Below are 14,433 nucleotides of genomic sequence, written 5' to 3'. Positions count from 1 at the left end.
TTTAATTTTATTTTCAAGTAGTTTCCTCCATGCACTGTGACTGTAGAGTTAGACTGAGAGATTAAAGTCTCTCAGTCTCACTTTAAAAAGCCTCCAATTTTGTCAGAGATCACTACTTGGGAGAATTTTTTCCTTACTTAAGGTATAGAGCAGATATCCTTAATACTGTAAGGAAAGCTTAACATCTTTAAATTCTGAGTCAAAGATCCCCAAGTGATGATTTTACATGAAAGGAATACAGATCACTTTCTTGTAAAATCTCAGTGAAAAGGGTGAGTGTATCCAATATCTTTTCAGTAAGACAGAATTAACACGCTTTCCCATCCAATGTAAAGCTGCATTTTTTATCATCAATGGGAAATTAGGTCCATTCACCATTAGTCCCTAAGTTAAGCAATTCAACCTTATTACCAGTTCAGCTATTAAAGGCCGAGGTATTTACGTACCTCACATAGAGGGAAATGGGAACCATGGTGTTCAGAACAATGATATATCCCCAGAAATTCAGGAAGCCACGATACGGAGGACTGAAGTCTTCTGCATCATAGAGGTACCAAGACAAGTTGCCAATCTGCTGCTCCCAGTACGTGTGTCCAATGGCGAGGCCGGCCGACAGCAGGATGAGCACAACAAAAATCTACAGGGTACAGAGAGAGGCCTCTCATGCTTCAGAAACACTTCCTCAACTTAAATCCCAAATCCCCACGTTCAAAATAGAGTATTACGTGTATTTGTAAGTAAGAAGAAGGGGAGCAACCCTTTCCCACAAAAGGGTCTCTTCAAATAATCTGGGTTGTGAGTTTAGTCTGTTCCCTGAGCATCGATTTTGTGTTTGCAGGTTTATTTAAGCAGGCAGCGAACAGGGTACACGCACGTGCTCGGAGCAGGGGCAGCACCGCAGCCGTGCGAGGTGAGCGCCTCTGCCTGCCCCCAGCCCAGCTCCTCTCCCCCCGTCCCCGCCCCAGGGAGTCGCCCTCAGCGGAGCGCGGGCGTAGGACAGCGGGTGTCCCTCACACACGCCCCGTGGGTGCCGACCGACGACAAAACCCACGGGTGTTGAACCTGCCAGGCTGAACCGGCCGCCGGACCAGGACCTGGGCCTCAGGTCCCTGACCAGCAGCGTGGCGCAGACAAGCAGAAGCACCTGCAACACCCGTCTTGAAGCACTTTTCTGCCTCACGAAGGCTGCCTTACACCTGTAGTTTAGGGTCACAGATTCCACCAACAGCGAGTCACCTTTTTGGATTCCATCCTAGTTCACCCCAACTCATCAGGTCAAAACAAAGTAGAAACTTACTTATTACACCAAAAGAAAAAAAAAAAGCTTCCTACATTTGCATTCACTCTATTCACTTAAAAATGAACTCAAACATCTGAATTTTAAACAAAAAAGCTTACAGTATAAACCATGTAATTCATAAGGGAGTCAATTTTTGTCCTTTTAAATCTCGTCTTTCCACTGTTTTTCATTATTTTTGTATCAGCACCTGAAAATAAAGAAAAAAAAAAAGGAAAGATACAATACACAAAGTATTGTAAATGCTAGTATTACTATTTTACAAAACTGGGACATAAAACACAGTCATTTATAAGATAAAGATGTCATTTCACTCTGTAGGGCATGCTTTTAGTCAGTAAATATTACACACCTTCAATTCATAAATACCTGCAAATATGACCACTCCATGGCAGAAATCTGTATTCCTGATTTTACATCCACGTAATAAAATCTTATCAGCATCCAGGGAATAACTCATGTTTCTCCAGAATAATGTTCCTGCAAACTTATCCAGTCGGTTGTTAGGCTCTTCACATTCAATCAGACCTAAAAAATTTGGAGGAGAAGATGTTTAATATACAACAGTTAAATAAAAGTGCATTGATTTGTACCCACCATAGAAGTAGTTTTACTTCACGAAGTTGTTTTGCTTGAGAAAGCAAGTGTTCTGAATAAACAATTTCTCTGAAATTTATGGAGTACAAACACTCAGTGCTGTACTGCCTATATGTTAAATACAGTATCTTAGGGTGGTATTTTGCTTTCCAGACTGAAGCAGCAAGGAACAATCCACTTCTGCACCAAGCCCAGCACACACAGCATTCAGTGCCAAATAGGACACTTTTTGTTCACCTTTTCTTTTAACATTTCTCAGCCTTACCAAAGGCCTGCCTAGAAGAGCGTGCGTCTCCCTGGATCTCACACCGCAGCGTGACCGCAGCGTGCCGCTCGTTCTGCCACTGCAGACTTGCTAGTGCTGATCCCTCCCACGAGGGAAGACAACTCGCGTGCGACACACTGCGACAGGCGCGGCTGCTGCGCGGGTGCCCGACGTTACGGCTGAAGGAGTGACGTTCTGCTTTCACTCCTGGGATGTGCCCTATTCCCACTGCCTGCTTTATGACTATTCATTTCCATCCCCAAAACTGAGCTCATCCTAAAACTTTGGTTCATGCTGCATTTACCATTATGAAAACTCTGTTTCAGACATAAAAAACCTGTAAATATCAGCGCAGCTGCCGATGGCCACAGGGGAGCACAGCGTGGCCATTTCAGGCCCAAACACTGCTGTTCTTGTCAAGACCGGTGCATGTGCAAGGAAGAGTAAAACTACAGGCACAGGCCACTGAAACGCTTTCACAGTCTCACAGCAAGTTGTGGCCTCCTGAACCAGAGCCGACGGCTTTGGGGGCAGCCTCTTCTTCCATAGCAATTCGCTCGAGACCTTCTTTGAAAGCACAAACTTTTTACGTCCACAAGATCTTTTGGCAAACTGTGAATTTTAGCTTAACTATGTATTGTGTGAAAAAGCGTCTCCCTTCTGTTTATTCTGAATGTGTCAGTTGCTCATTTCACCTCGTGTTCCTCATTTCTCACACTGCAGGAAACCAGGAACAGTCCCTAGTTGCTTACTTCTCCACGTCACTCGGTTGTAAGTATTTTTTTTTTTTTTTTTTAAGCATTTGCAATTTTAGGATGGCTAAAAAGTCAGCTTGAGATAAAACTCTGTGTCAGATCTCAGAAAGAGAAGGGATTCCTGCCCTTCAAGTTTCCACAACGCGCACAGAAAGCTAGATCATAACGATAAATGTGAAAAGGACAGTAGAAGATATTTTCCAGATCCAATCCCAACAGTAGGCTTTTTTCCAAAGACAACAGGCAGGCAAACAGTAGTAAGGGGCCCCATCCCCTCTACCCAGTGTGCCGTAGCTCATTCGTGGCAAAGGCCTCATCAGACAGACTATACTTTGCTCAGCAGCACAATTTCCTTGTGCAATTTGCTTACGCTGCCTCGTGACAAAAGCCAGGAAGCCACCAGCTCCAGAATCACAAGCACCACTGGCAACGCTTCCGTCCCCACCCACAGTTTATTTACTTGTAGCGTGAACTGCTTGAGCAACATCTAATCGTTGTAAGAATATAACAGTACAAACCGTTAAAGTCTGCCATCGCACTTTCTTCTTGAAGATATCTGTGTGTGACCTCAAGTGCCATTTTGAATTTTAAGTTAGTCTCACTAAGAAGAAAGGATTAAAAAGGTCATTTCATAAAACATGGATACAGGAAAGGAGTTTGAACAAAATTAAATTAAGGAAATCCATATGTCACAGGTACCAAGCTCCTACTTGGAAGCAAAGCCACGTGCACACATGGCTACAGAGCATTCAGGAACCGTGTGACTAGCTCTTACACTGGCTGCTTTGCTTCACAAGAGAAATCTTACCCCTTTACCTCTGCTCACTGCAGGTCAGGGAAGCTTCTCACAATCACTGTTTCACTAATGGAATAATTCAGATTGAAGTAAAGGTTATTTGAAAGCAGTATTGAGTAACTGGTACTGTTAGAAGCTCCAATAGAGAACAAACCTTTCACGACACAAACAGATCCTCGCTCTGTGTAATGTTATAAATTATCAGTTTTAAGATTACTAAAGGTTGAGTGAGGAATACACTGCTCATTCAGAAAAACTAGCACTTCACCTCATTAGGTGAAGTTCATCTCCTTACAGACTTTTCTAAAAGAATTCAGCACTAGCTCTCCTGACAACACAAACTAGAACATTTACAAAGCAACGTGACAGAGACAGTAAGATTTACACTATCTAAGCAGTTTCTCTGGAAAACTTCCACAGAAAAATACGTCTTTTTGTTTCCCCACTCTGACAGGGAATAAGAGAAGTTTAAAATAATAGAAAAGACCAGACTGGAAGAGAGCTCTGGTATCAACAGTCCAACCTCCTGCTGGAAGCGGGACATCAGATGAGGTTACCCAGGGCCCTGTCAAGCCAAGCCTTGACTGCTTCCAGTGAGAGAAACTCCACCACTGCTCTGAGCAACCTATTGCAGTGGTAAAAAATCATCCACCATGAAAACAATTGTTCTTGAATGCAGACAGAATTGCCCCTGGAGCTACTTGTATCCATTGCTTCTTGCCCTGTCAATGTGCACCCTTGTGAAGGGAGTATCTCCTCTGTAACTACCTTTGAGATGCTGAAGACTGATTAAATCACCCTTCTCTTCTCCAGGCTGAATAAACCCAAGTCCTTCACCCTTTCTTCCTACGTCATGTTCTCCAACCCTTCAGACATCTCTGTGGCACTCCAGTGGATCCTCACCAATTTTTAATGATCCTTCAATTGTGGGAATCACAAACTGGACACAGTTTTCCAGACGTGGTTTAACAAGTGACAAGTAGAGTCCAAAGTACACGCATCTTGCTCTTTTACCAGAAAGCTAAAATTAAATCCAAGAAATCCTTAAATAGAGCCTTACCCATCTAGTTCAGCTGTCTCTACATAGCAGAGACTGTTTGGTTCTGAGCTGGATAGCAGCAAAATATCAGCCTAGAAAACCAAATAAATAAGCATCAAATAAATCCAAGTCAAGATTCATACAGAACTCTGTAGAAACATGAAACAAATATATCTAAAGCACTTACAGGAACGAAAGTGTTTTTCTTCAGACGAATGATATCACCAACTTTAATATCTTTCCATTTTGTGTTTTTGAACCTAATATCAAGATAGTTTAATAATTATTACTGTTTAATCTAGAACACTATGCACTCTATAAATCCTGAAACGTTGAACTTCCCTTAGTACAAAAACATTACACTTTGGTAAGGTGTGCTTTTTGTTTTTGGAAACTGCAATTTAGTTGAGGGTCTGTAACTTAGAAGTTAACCTGCCTCTTCTCTTCCCTCTTCACCTGCATATGAATTTCTGCCTTCCTCTCCAAAGAAGTTGCTCTTAGCACAGATTTAGTGCCACAGAATTAAGTTTAAATTACTCCTTTGGGCAATTCTCTTCCATTTTCAATTAGGTTTTCACACAGACAGTAGAGAACAAAAAGCTGAACTTTCTCTAGCATCTGTAGTTTAAGATCTGTAATGAAATTCAGTAACAAGGCAACAAACATTATTTACAAAGTTAAGAGGGGAACAGTACAAACCTTCCATCCCTGATGACTTCGCATGTCCTGTTATTAACCTCGTTGTCCATCCTGTGACGAGCCTGAAAACCAGGAGTAGAGAATGTACTCCCTACTGTGTATCACAATTAAAGAAATGAACTACACCGTTTTCTTTTGCTTTTCATATTAACAAAACATGTTTCTTACAATGTCATCCACTAGGTCTTTGACGGCAGTTATTCCCAGCACCAAGAGTAAGGGCACCAGTGTTGTATACCATGACAGGGTAGTTATTTGGGGAATTGACTGCAAAAGACAAATAAAATCAGTTCAGTACAGGATTATCAATCAAGCTCAATTCAGAGACATTTCATAGTGATCTGACTATAACTTAAGAAAGAAAACCAACACATCAGAAAGAGAATTTTAAAGCAGGTGTGAAGATGAACAAAGCTCTTGGGGAGAGTTTGACTGTGCTGCCCTACTTCAGCATCGGCTTCCGTAACACCTGCAGTTGCTCCTATCTTCTGTTGGCACTTCCGATTCATGAGTGGAACTTAAGGCCATCGTGTTTTACAAACTAAAGGAAACATCCTTCCCCCGTGAAATTCATGAACCCTTCAACTATCTCATCCTAGCTAATACAAAGCTAGGGTAGGTTGTTCCAGATTTCTGCCAAGATGGGCCTAGTTTCTGCAGCAGTTCAGATAGAGTCACTTACGAAGTACCCCACAATTTCCCAACAGGATAGCACTGAACTGTGCCGTAAGTATTACTCAGCTCAGTAGCTGAGCACCTCAAATTCACTTTACAGTTAGTATTCTCTGTCTTTCTTACCTGCAAAATGAGAAGAACAAGGAAATAGAAGTTGGCTGCTCTTTTAAACTGTTCAAACAGATTCAGAGGTAAAAATGTGATAGGGTTGTACTTGTATGTCTTAATTGCATTTCCCTGTTGAAGAAAACCAAACGTCATTCACAACAGCAGATTCTTCTTACATTACAAATGTCCAATGCATATTTTTAAAGCATTTTACTAGTGAAATCTTTCCTATGAACTTTGTTAGAGTTGGACCTTTCCTCAACAGTTTAACATGGGTCACCATCTCAATGTAACAAGGCAAAAAAGGCCTGTTTGCCTGAATTAACAATCCCCAAAGGCATCTCAGACTGAAGCTTTCGTTACACCAAGGGCTACAGGGCACCGCACAGCCGCAGCGTGGAAAGGTTACCACCTCTGCCCAGGGAAATACACCCTGCAGGTGGCACTGCCAGACGAGCACAGGGAAGGCGAGGAAACTTCAGCACTCTCCTCCTCCTGGGCAGTCTTCTCTGCAACGCCTTTTGACATTAACTGCTAAATACATGACCTCTTTATTAGGGATATAATTGGTCTCGGGCATCAAACTACAAATCATGAATCCTGATACAAAGAACTTAACTAGACTTATTCAGGAGGGACAATGTCAGATCCAGCAAAGGTTAACTCTCAGGAGTGCCAGTCCCTGCCTAGTCCAAGCAGAAAGATTTCCATTTGAATAGCTCCAGGGTAGCAGTTCTACTATGAACTGTTCATCCTCATGCATGAGATAACCCAAACCGCCTCACATCTGCAAGGCAGGTACCTCAGCAGGTACAAGGGCACCACATGAGCCAACGCATCACAGATAAAGCCAGATAGTCCACATGTAACCCCCCCAGTCCAAGCAACCTCTGTCACTTGCAACAAGCACCACATACAAGCACCACACCTTTACTACTCTGAAAAGCGAAAAATTTAACAACAGGGGAAGAAAAAAAACCCCAACCTTTTGTCTTGATAAATGAGATAAAAACGTCTCCTGTATCAAAATCAGGTGGATTCAGAATGACACTGTTTAAACAAGTAGACATTTCCAAATGTCTATTTTTAAGACTGTCCTGGTCTAGCTTAATCAGGATATTGCTTAATACTACACTAAGACTTCTTATATGAAAGACAACACCTGCGCAGACGTTTGCAACAGCCGCAGTTGAGCAGATAAAATCGGCATTTGGACTGACAACACCTGGCTTCTAATGATCTCTACATCTTAAACAAGTCTCTCCATACCTTGATTTTCCAATCACAAACCCAAAAGCAGTTATACTTCTCCACCTTTGATGGAAATCCTATGGAAGTGTTAATTGTGGGTTTTACACTAATCAGGAGTGGTTGGAAAGATCTTACTGAGATTAAGAAAGTATTCACCCTACCAAGTACTATTAGCACATAGTTGAGATAAAGAAAACTTACTGCATATTTGCTTTTTTTGAAGCACAGAAACACAGTTCTCTTAAACTGGGGCTGTTGGTAGAAGCATTCATCATTTGCTTTAACTTGCCAGCTGCAGTCTGGAAGAGACAAGGCAAAATGGGTCAATAACTGTTATAAACATGAGGGAACAAATCTGCCAGTTTCAGGTTTTCTCTCAAATGCCATCTTTTAAAGGTACTTTCAATTGAAACAAGACCGGTACCTGCTTTTTAATGCATAGTCTTAAAAAAAAAAAAATGTTTCAAGAAGTTTCCAGGCTATCTGTCTTTATTAACAATTAAAATATAATCTGAGGTAGGAAGAAGTAGTGATTAATAATTTGGAAGTCCTATGAGAAACTGAAAGTCTCTCAGAGTAACATTTAATCATGCTGAATTCCCTTCTTTCCTCTCTTTTGGTTTGCTTTTATTACACTTGTGAAGCACTAAGCACCCAAAACAGGGTTTCTCAGTCTCTCTAGAAATGGTCCACTCAACTTCTGAAAACAATTATTTCATACAACCATACTGTGGAATGGTTTTCATTCACAACCATAAAAAAAAAGTAAAAATCTGAAGTGCTCATTTTATTTCTTCAGCCATCAGTTTTGTTTGACTGCTTGAAAACTCAGGAATATAAATTGCATTTTGGAGTAAAATTTAACGAAACTAAACAAGAGATGTCTGCAACAAATTTCTGCAGTTTTGGACTATAAACTGATAAAACAGCTTACAAAGCAGCTCAGCAATCTTGCCTCCTGTCACCTTCAGTATTTAGCATTTAAAACCTGACTTGACATACAGCCTCCCTAAGGAAAAGGTTTCTAGAGGACCTGCTAACAAACCATCCCCCTCCACCTTAGGGTCCCGGTCGTTAATCTAAGTCCTACAAAGTGCATCTTTAAATGGGGTTCATCCAGGACATCCATAGCTTTTGGCTGACCACTACTTACTGCCAGAATGCCTCCTGCTGTCAGGTTATTGTCCGTGCCCCCTCTTTCCCTCCAGGATCCTCCAGACACCTTTCCTGCCCTCCAGCCTGCATCACCCATAGCCCTTTTCATCCTGCCACCCACACCCACATCAAAGCACGTCCTGCTGCACCGCTCAGAAGCGCCCCTGTGAGTCAGCTCTGCCCGCCCGGGAAGGATGAGGCAGACACTGTTTTGAAATTCAGCTTTCCTGACTCATCAGCCAAGCATCTCCCCCTTTTCTCCAAGCCAGGGTAATTGTCCTTAATGGGTGCTCTCTTTGGTCTCCCCGGATTCTGGTGACCCAGCGCTGCAGAGCAGGGACGGTGAAACTCCCGCAGGCAGAGGCGTGGGGCGGAGACCCGTGGGGAGGCTGCTGCAAGGGCCAAAGTCCCCTCTGCTAAAGCCGACTCAGGCTGAAACACTCAAATCCAGACACAAAGCCCTTTTTTTCCCCTCCAACACATAAAGCAAGTTCTCATCTGATGTATCTGGGATCTTTCCTGTGACCATGTAACTTTCATTTCCACTGGTTGCAAGCTGAGAAGATAGCAGAGAAATATTTATCTTGCCGTAACACTTATATTTAAGACTGCATAAATGAAAACATACAGCAGATGGTGAAGATACACTGTGCATCCTCGCCAGGGCTTACACAGAAGTGCTGTGAGTCACAGGGTTTTAGCTGCCTTACATAAAATTTACAAAACAATTACTGGAGGACTGGGTTTTGGTTTAAAAGGCGACAAGCATGAAGGGCATGAATTGAGAAAGTTATTAATGACAGGACTGAAGAAAATTGTAAACGTGTCTACAAGAACATTTCTTCACCACGTTTACAAAAACATTGCAGTGTTGAGAAAACTTCAGCACCCCAGATGGAAAATGGGCAAATTAGGTCTTAAAACCTGCAGGTAGGAAACTACCCAAAATCACTTTAAACTGCTTAAAAGTGATACTAACACCTAATGCTTGGGAAGCTACATCAGTAATTCACCACCTTTAAAGGAACATAACAAGAAAACTGTCTTTTTTGAGGGGAAAAAATAAGAAGCAAAAAGGCTGACATTTTTGCAGCATTACCTGAATATAATTAGCTACTGAACCAGTCAGCAGATCCTGTAAGCTCTGCAACTTATGCCAGAAAACTATCTATTAACCAGAAAAAGCAGACAAAGAGGATTTAAACAAACAAATCCAAAGGGTCTAAAGAGGGAAGAAACCCAAAAATCTGACAAAGTTCATCAACTGCTTATGAGGCCTATGATTAAAGTAGTGGCCTGCCAGCCACACATGGTAACATCTCTTACCTCCTTAAAGCTTTTGCCCTAGCTCGGAGTCCAAAGGAACCCTGCCATATCCATAGCTCTAGTCTGTATTTTGGATAATAATTTGGGTAACGTTAATTGTACAGACAGCAGAGATTTGTGGTTACACTGAACTAGTGAGAGCTACGAGCCCCCGGGAGGGCAGAATCAAAACTCATCTCCCTGCTTTCACATTCTCTCCAATTCACCCAGATAAAGGAAAAGGCAGGGTACACTTCAGAAAAGAAGTGTAGGAGGTCCACGTTTAGTTTTGTTTCTTTCTTTTTTTCCTTTTCTTGTGCTTATACTAGGCCACAAAGTAAACCTGTGGTTGCTGGTGTACTGTGTCTATGAAACAAAACATCTGGACAACGTAAGAGGGTAGAGTGGGGGGAGAGAGCAACAGTCATGAGAACTCAGGAAAATATGATGGATGATGAGAGGCTAAGAAAACTGTTTATTCTGTGTTACCTCAGTCATTGTAAAAAAAGCCAAAACTAAACATGTAATAGGTGGTTATAAAACGAAAACATATAATAGGTGGTTATAAAATGAGGTGATCAACTGTTCCCTATTGCCACACAAACAGGAAGAAACCTATATATATTGAACAGGTGATGGTTAAATAAAAAGTACTCGCATTGCAACACTGAAAAAAAAGGTATTTAGGGGAGTTACAGACTTTCCTTGGACAGAGGTTAGAAGCGGTGTGTCTACAACTTGCCAGGGAGGTTCCTCCCATTTATGTTCCTACGCGGGTGGCAGCACACAGACGGCACTTGAGGGGCTGCTTTGCCCTCCTACCCACCTTACCTTTCTGTGATTCCGGAACTACCGCAAATAAAAGGAAATCATCAGGCTACAAAATTAGCATTGAGGCTGAAATCTCATCCGTGCAAGACTGAGAAAGCAGAAATACATGCAAACCAACTGACTAAACACAGCGAAGTGGCTAATGCTGGTTCAAGTTTCCAGATGATGGGGAAGACAAGTCTCTGCAGTCCTGTTCGAGCAGTGCTCAGACCACAGGCTGTGGACATCTAGGGCCCGCCTTAATGAAGACAAGGTCACCATGCAGATCATTAGTTCTACACAGCAAGCAGCGGCACAGAACTCTGGTTGCAGACTGGAATGAAGCTGATTTTCGTTTTGCCATTTGTTAATCCGAGTTACCATCAATTACTGCTCCACAGATTCAGATAAGCCATTCCAAATCCTACCTAACGAATAAGCACAAAAATCAAACTGATCCATGCATGGCTCAGCCTCTGTATTCAGGATCATTTGCTACCCAACTCAAGTTTCTCTCATAATGATACCTTTTTTCAATGGCTCTTGGCTCTCCTCAGCATCTCTGTGGATTTGGTTTTGTCCTGGTTCAACCGCAGGCTGCCGGCTGTCCAGCTCATCCTCCGTTTCATCGTCACTGTATGGCATCACCTCATCGTTAGGCTGGGAATCCTCATCAAAGGTGGTCTCTGAATCCCTTTCCGAGGTCATGCTGCCAGAGCCCTGCCAGCATTTTATGAAAGTTAGGGAAAAGAGTTAATGTAGCAAGTGCTGGAAACCACGTCTCCATAACTTTACTTTGTTGATGCTGGTCACCAAAACCCACATTTGAAACCAGTTTCCCTGGGACAGCGTGGAGCACGGGCTCGGTTTTCAAGCACAGACTCAAGTCATGAGGCAGTTATTTTCACAGCGAGCCCTTCATTCCCATTCTGCTATGTGTAATTACATGTGCTCACACGACTAAGGAACGCCCTGTGCTCGTGATGCAGCACACCTTGTGTGGGACGCAGGAATTAGGGAGCCCACAAGCACCTGAGTCCCAGCGGCCGTGACACCGTCCCGGGCGGAGCCACAGAGCCAGGGCCCCGCTTGGCCACGGCGGGGCCGGGCACTGAGCGCCGGGCCAGCACAAGTCTCACCACCGAGGGTTCAGGTCATGCAGCCGCTGCTCCATCCCGCTCTGTCCAGCCTCACCCAACCCAATCCGTGCTTCCTCTCCCCTCCCCACAGGCTGAACGTCAGCATTTCGCATTGCGAGATCCCACATCTTGGTGTCCAAACACTAATTTATGGCTCAGCACCCAAGATCAGTCAGTTGAAGCTGTGATGCGTGTGTGCACCTGCCTCTGCCTGAAGCTCTTCAGAAAGTGCACGTGCTCCCCAGCCCTCGAGCATGAGCACATTATCTCCCAAATTGGGATCTCCACTTCTCAAAGTTTATTTAAATTCTAGCTCTTGACAAACTCCCAACGCTGTTGTGACTTGGGCTGCTGCAGTTGGCTGTGATCTCAGACAGGATCCCAGCCTCCTCCAGCATCTTTAGATCACCGAGACAGTTTCTGCACCTTAAGCTAACTGCTGCAACAGACAGCACCCAACTACCTGCTTGTAACCCAAATCCAGAAACCATCTACTCGTGTGTAACTCCTCTCCAACCAACACCTACAAATAACCACCTGTGTGATTCTCAGGAGGTCTTCATCTACACATGGCCAGTTAGTCGCCTTGCTGGGTGTCCTGGCATTTTAATAACTGCTCTGGCACAAGGTGCAGGCCATTCTGATGAGCACGTCCTCTTCATTTCTAACCACTCAATACCCAAATCTGTTGTACCAAAGCTTAAATTGCACTTTGTTTCTGCAGATCAACACCTCCAAACAGGTTCTGTCCCGTCTGTGCTAGGCACTTTAACAACTGTAAGAAAATTAAATCCTGTGAGGAGAGGAGGGGGCTCCATCACCTCAGCCGTTTCTGCCAGGGCACCAATAAGCCTCCTGGGCCCTGAGCAGCCTCGCCCCGGCCCTCCCACACCCATGGACCAGTAGCCACATTTCAGCTCAGCCCGCGGGCCCTGCCTGAGCCGCATCAGAGGAGGGCCGGTCTCCAGCCGAGCTGCGGCCATGCCTGTGTCCCCTTCAAGCTCTGCTTTGACACTGTGGACCTCTCTGGCCCTCCCTGGGCCTGATCCTAACCCTGAACTACACACCAACTGCCCGGCTTGACCCTGGACCTGCCTCAAGGCACTGCCTTATGGCCTTGGACCTGGCCACCACCTCAGGGTGTGTGCTGCTTGCCTCGTGAGCCCCGGGGCCCTGTCCTCTTGCTTTCCCACAGGGAGCAACGCTGCTCTTGCTGCTCCCTGGCAACTTCCAAATAAAACCCAGTTAAAGGGTCACCGAAGCCCAGTGACACGACGTGCACAGCAGCCAGCTACCATGGACCCGCCTGTTGACCTACCTTGCAAAAAGAGCCTGGTGTTGTGAGGGAAGGCCAGCGCCACCCTCCGCGCCGCAGGCTGCTGCTAACGAAACCAGCATCACCGGCGCTGACACCAAACCCTGTTGACATCCACGCTAGTTTCTATTTTTGCAACGCTGAATTGTCTCCCGTCCTTCATATCTCTTATAAGAGAGAGCTAAATATTACATGAGCACTTAATATGCGACTCGAATGACACGACTGTCGGCTGGGAGCTCAAAGCACCCGGCACTCAGGGGCTGCAGCCCTGCAGTGCTTGCCCAGCACACAGGCTAACGTTTCAAGACTGCCAGTTTACAAAATAAACCCAAACCACCAGGTATCATATGAACGCACAGTTTGATTTAATATGAATTACCACCACTTCTCACAAGGCCCACTGAAGCTGTTAGAGGCTGCTTACTGATGTGATTAGCCAGGAGTATGACAGCGAGTCGCTTACATGGTTATGGAACCTGAAACTTTTGTGGAAAGGCCATTTGTCTTCCCAAATAGCCTTGGAGTTAGGGAATTTGCCTCAAGATGCAGGAGATTCAAGCTCAGACTCAGGCACCTCGATACTTCACTGTGATACTTTGGTTTATTTCTCGTCTTTTTACCCGTTTTGCTCTTTCTTGCCTACCACACCATCCCCATAAAATCTCGTATTTCACAATATAGAAAAGAAGAAAAGTATTAACCAGAAGCCTGAACGAAAGATTTATCTCCAGAGCACCCTGCTCACTAACAACTTGATACACGTGGCCAGGACAACTTGCCCAGAGGTGAGAGGAGCGGCAGGCACGCAGCGGCCGCAGCCCCTGGCGCGGTGGCCAGCGAGCAACTGGCTGCACGGCCCTTGCGAGCGCGGTGCCTGGCCCACGCCGGGGCTCACGGGCCCAGGTTACCCCGGGGCGTCATTCCCTCGGCGAGGCGGGCAGGCGCTGCTGAAGCAGGTATTAGTCTGGCCTCTTAACTATCCTACAAACTCCGACTCGCTGAGCAATACTTACAGCCAACACAGACATTGACTTTTTCCCATCTTTTTCCGTCTGAAGAGGGGTGTGGACAATCCTGCCCTTGGCCATCAAAGCCATTGCTTTGCAAGCAAGCCCAGGTCAGGCTTCACCCACATGTCTACTTTGGGGTGTATAGACATTTAGATTTTCTTTACACTGAATGTCTGTTCAGGTAGAAGAAATCCATTATGTTTTCAACCCCAAA

At 44.5% G+C, this 14,433-nt stretch overlaps 1 protein-coding gene across 1 annotated transcript in view; it reads right to left on the bottom strand.

Annotated features, from left to right (window-relative positions):
* LOC141917695 (phospholipid-transporting ATPase IC-like) overlaps positions 1–14,433 on the bottom strand; it is a 39,515-nt gene that overhangs the window by 14,871 nt on the left and 10,211 nt on the right. Inside the window, exons 3-13 of the mRNA XM_074811092.1 lie at positions 11,280–11,472; positions 7,684–7,781; positions 6,247–6,360; positions 5,617–5,715; positions 5,449–5,510; positions 4,937–5,009; positions 4,771–4,841; positions 3,433–3,515; positions 1,667–1,825; positions 1,399–1,487; positions 447–637 (exon numbers count right to left, since the gene is read on the bottom strand). Of these exons, the coding sequence (XP_074667193.1) occupies positions 447–637; positions 1,399–1,487; positions 1,667–1,825; positions 3,433–3,515; positions 4,771–4,841; positions 4,937–5,009; positions 5,449–5,510; positions 5,617–5,715; positions 6,247–6,360; positions 7,684–7,781; positions 11,280–11,460 (1,220 nt within the window). The 5' untranslated portion in view covers positions 11,461–11,472. The remainder of the gene's footprint in view (positions 1–446; positions 638–1,398; positions 1,488–1,666; positions 1,826–3,432; positions 3,516–4,770; positions 4,842–4,936; positions 5,010–5,448; positions 5,511–5,616; positions 5,716–6,246; positions 6,361–7,683; positions 7,782–11,279; positions 11,473–14,433) is intronic.

This window comes from Strix aluco, chromosome W (genome assembly GCF_031877795.1).
Source record: "Strix aluco isolate bStrAlu1 chromosome W, bStrAlu1.hap1, whole genome shotgun sequence".
NCBI lineage: Eukaryota > Metazoa > Chordata > Aves > Strigiformes > Strigidae > Strix > Strix aluco.
Note: the sequence above shows the minus strand (reverse complement) of the source record. Positions and strands in the feature narration are given on the sequence as shown.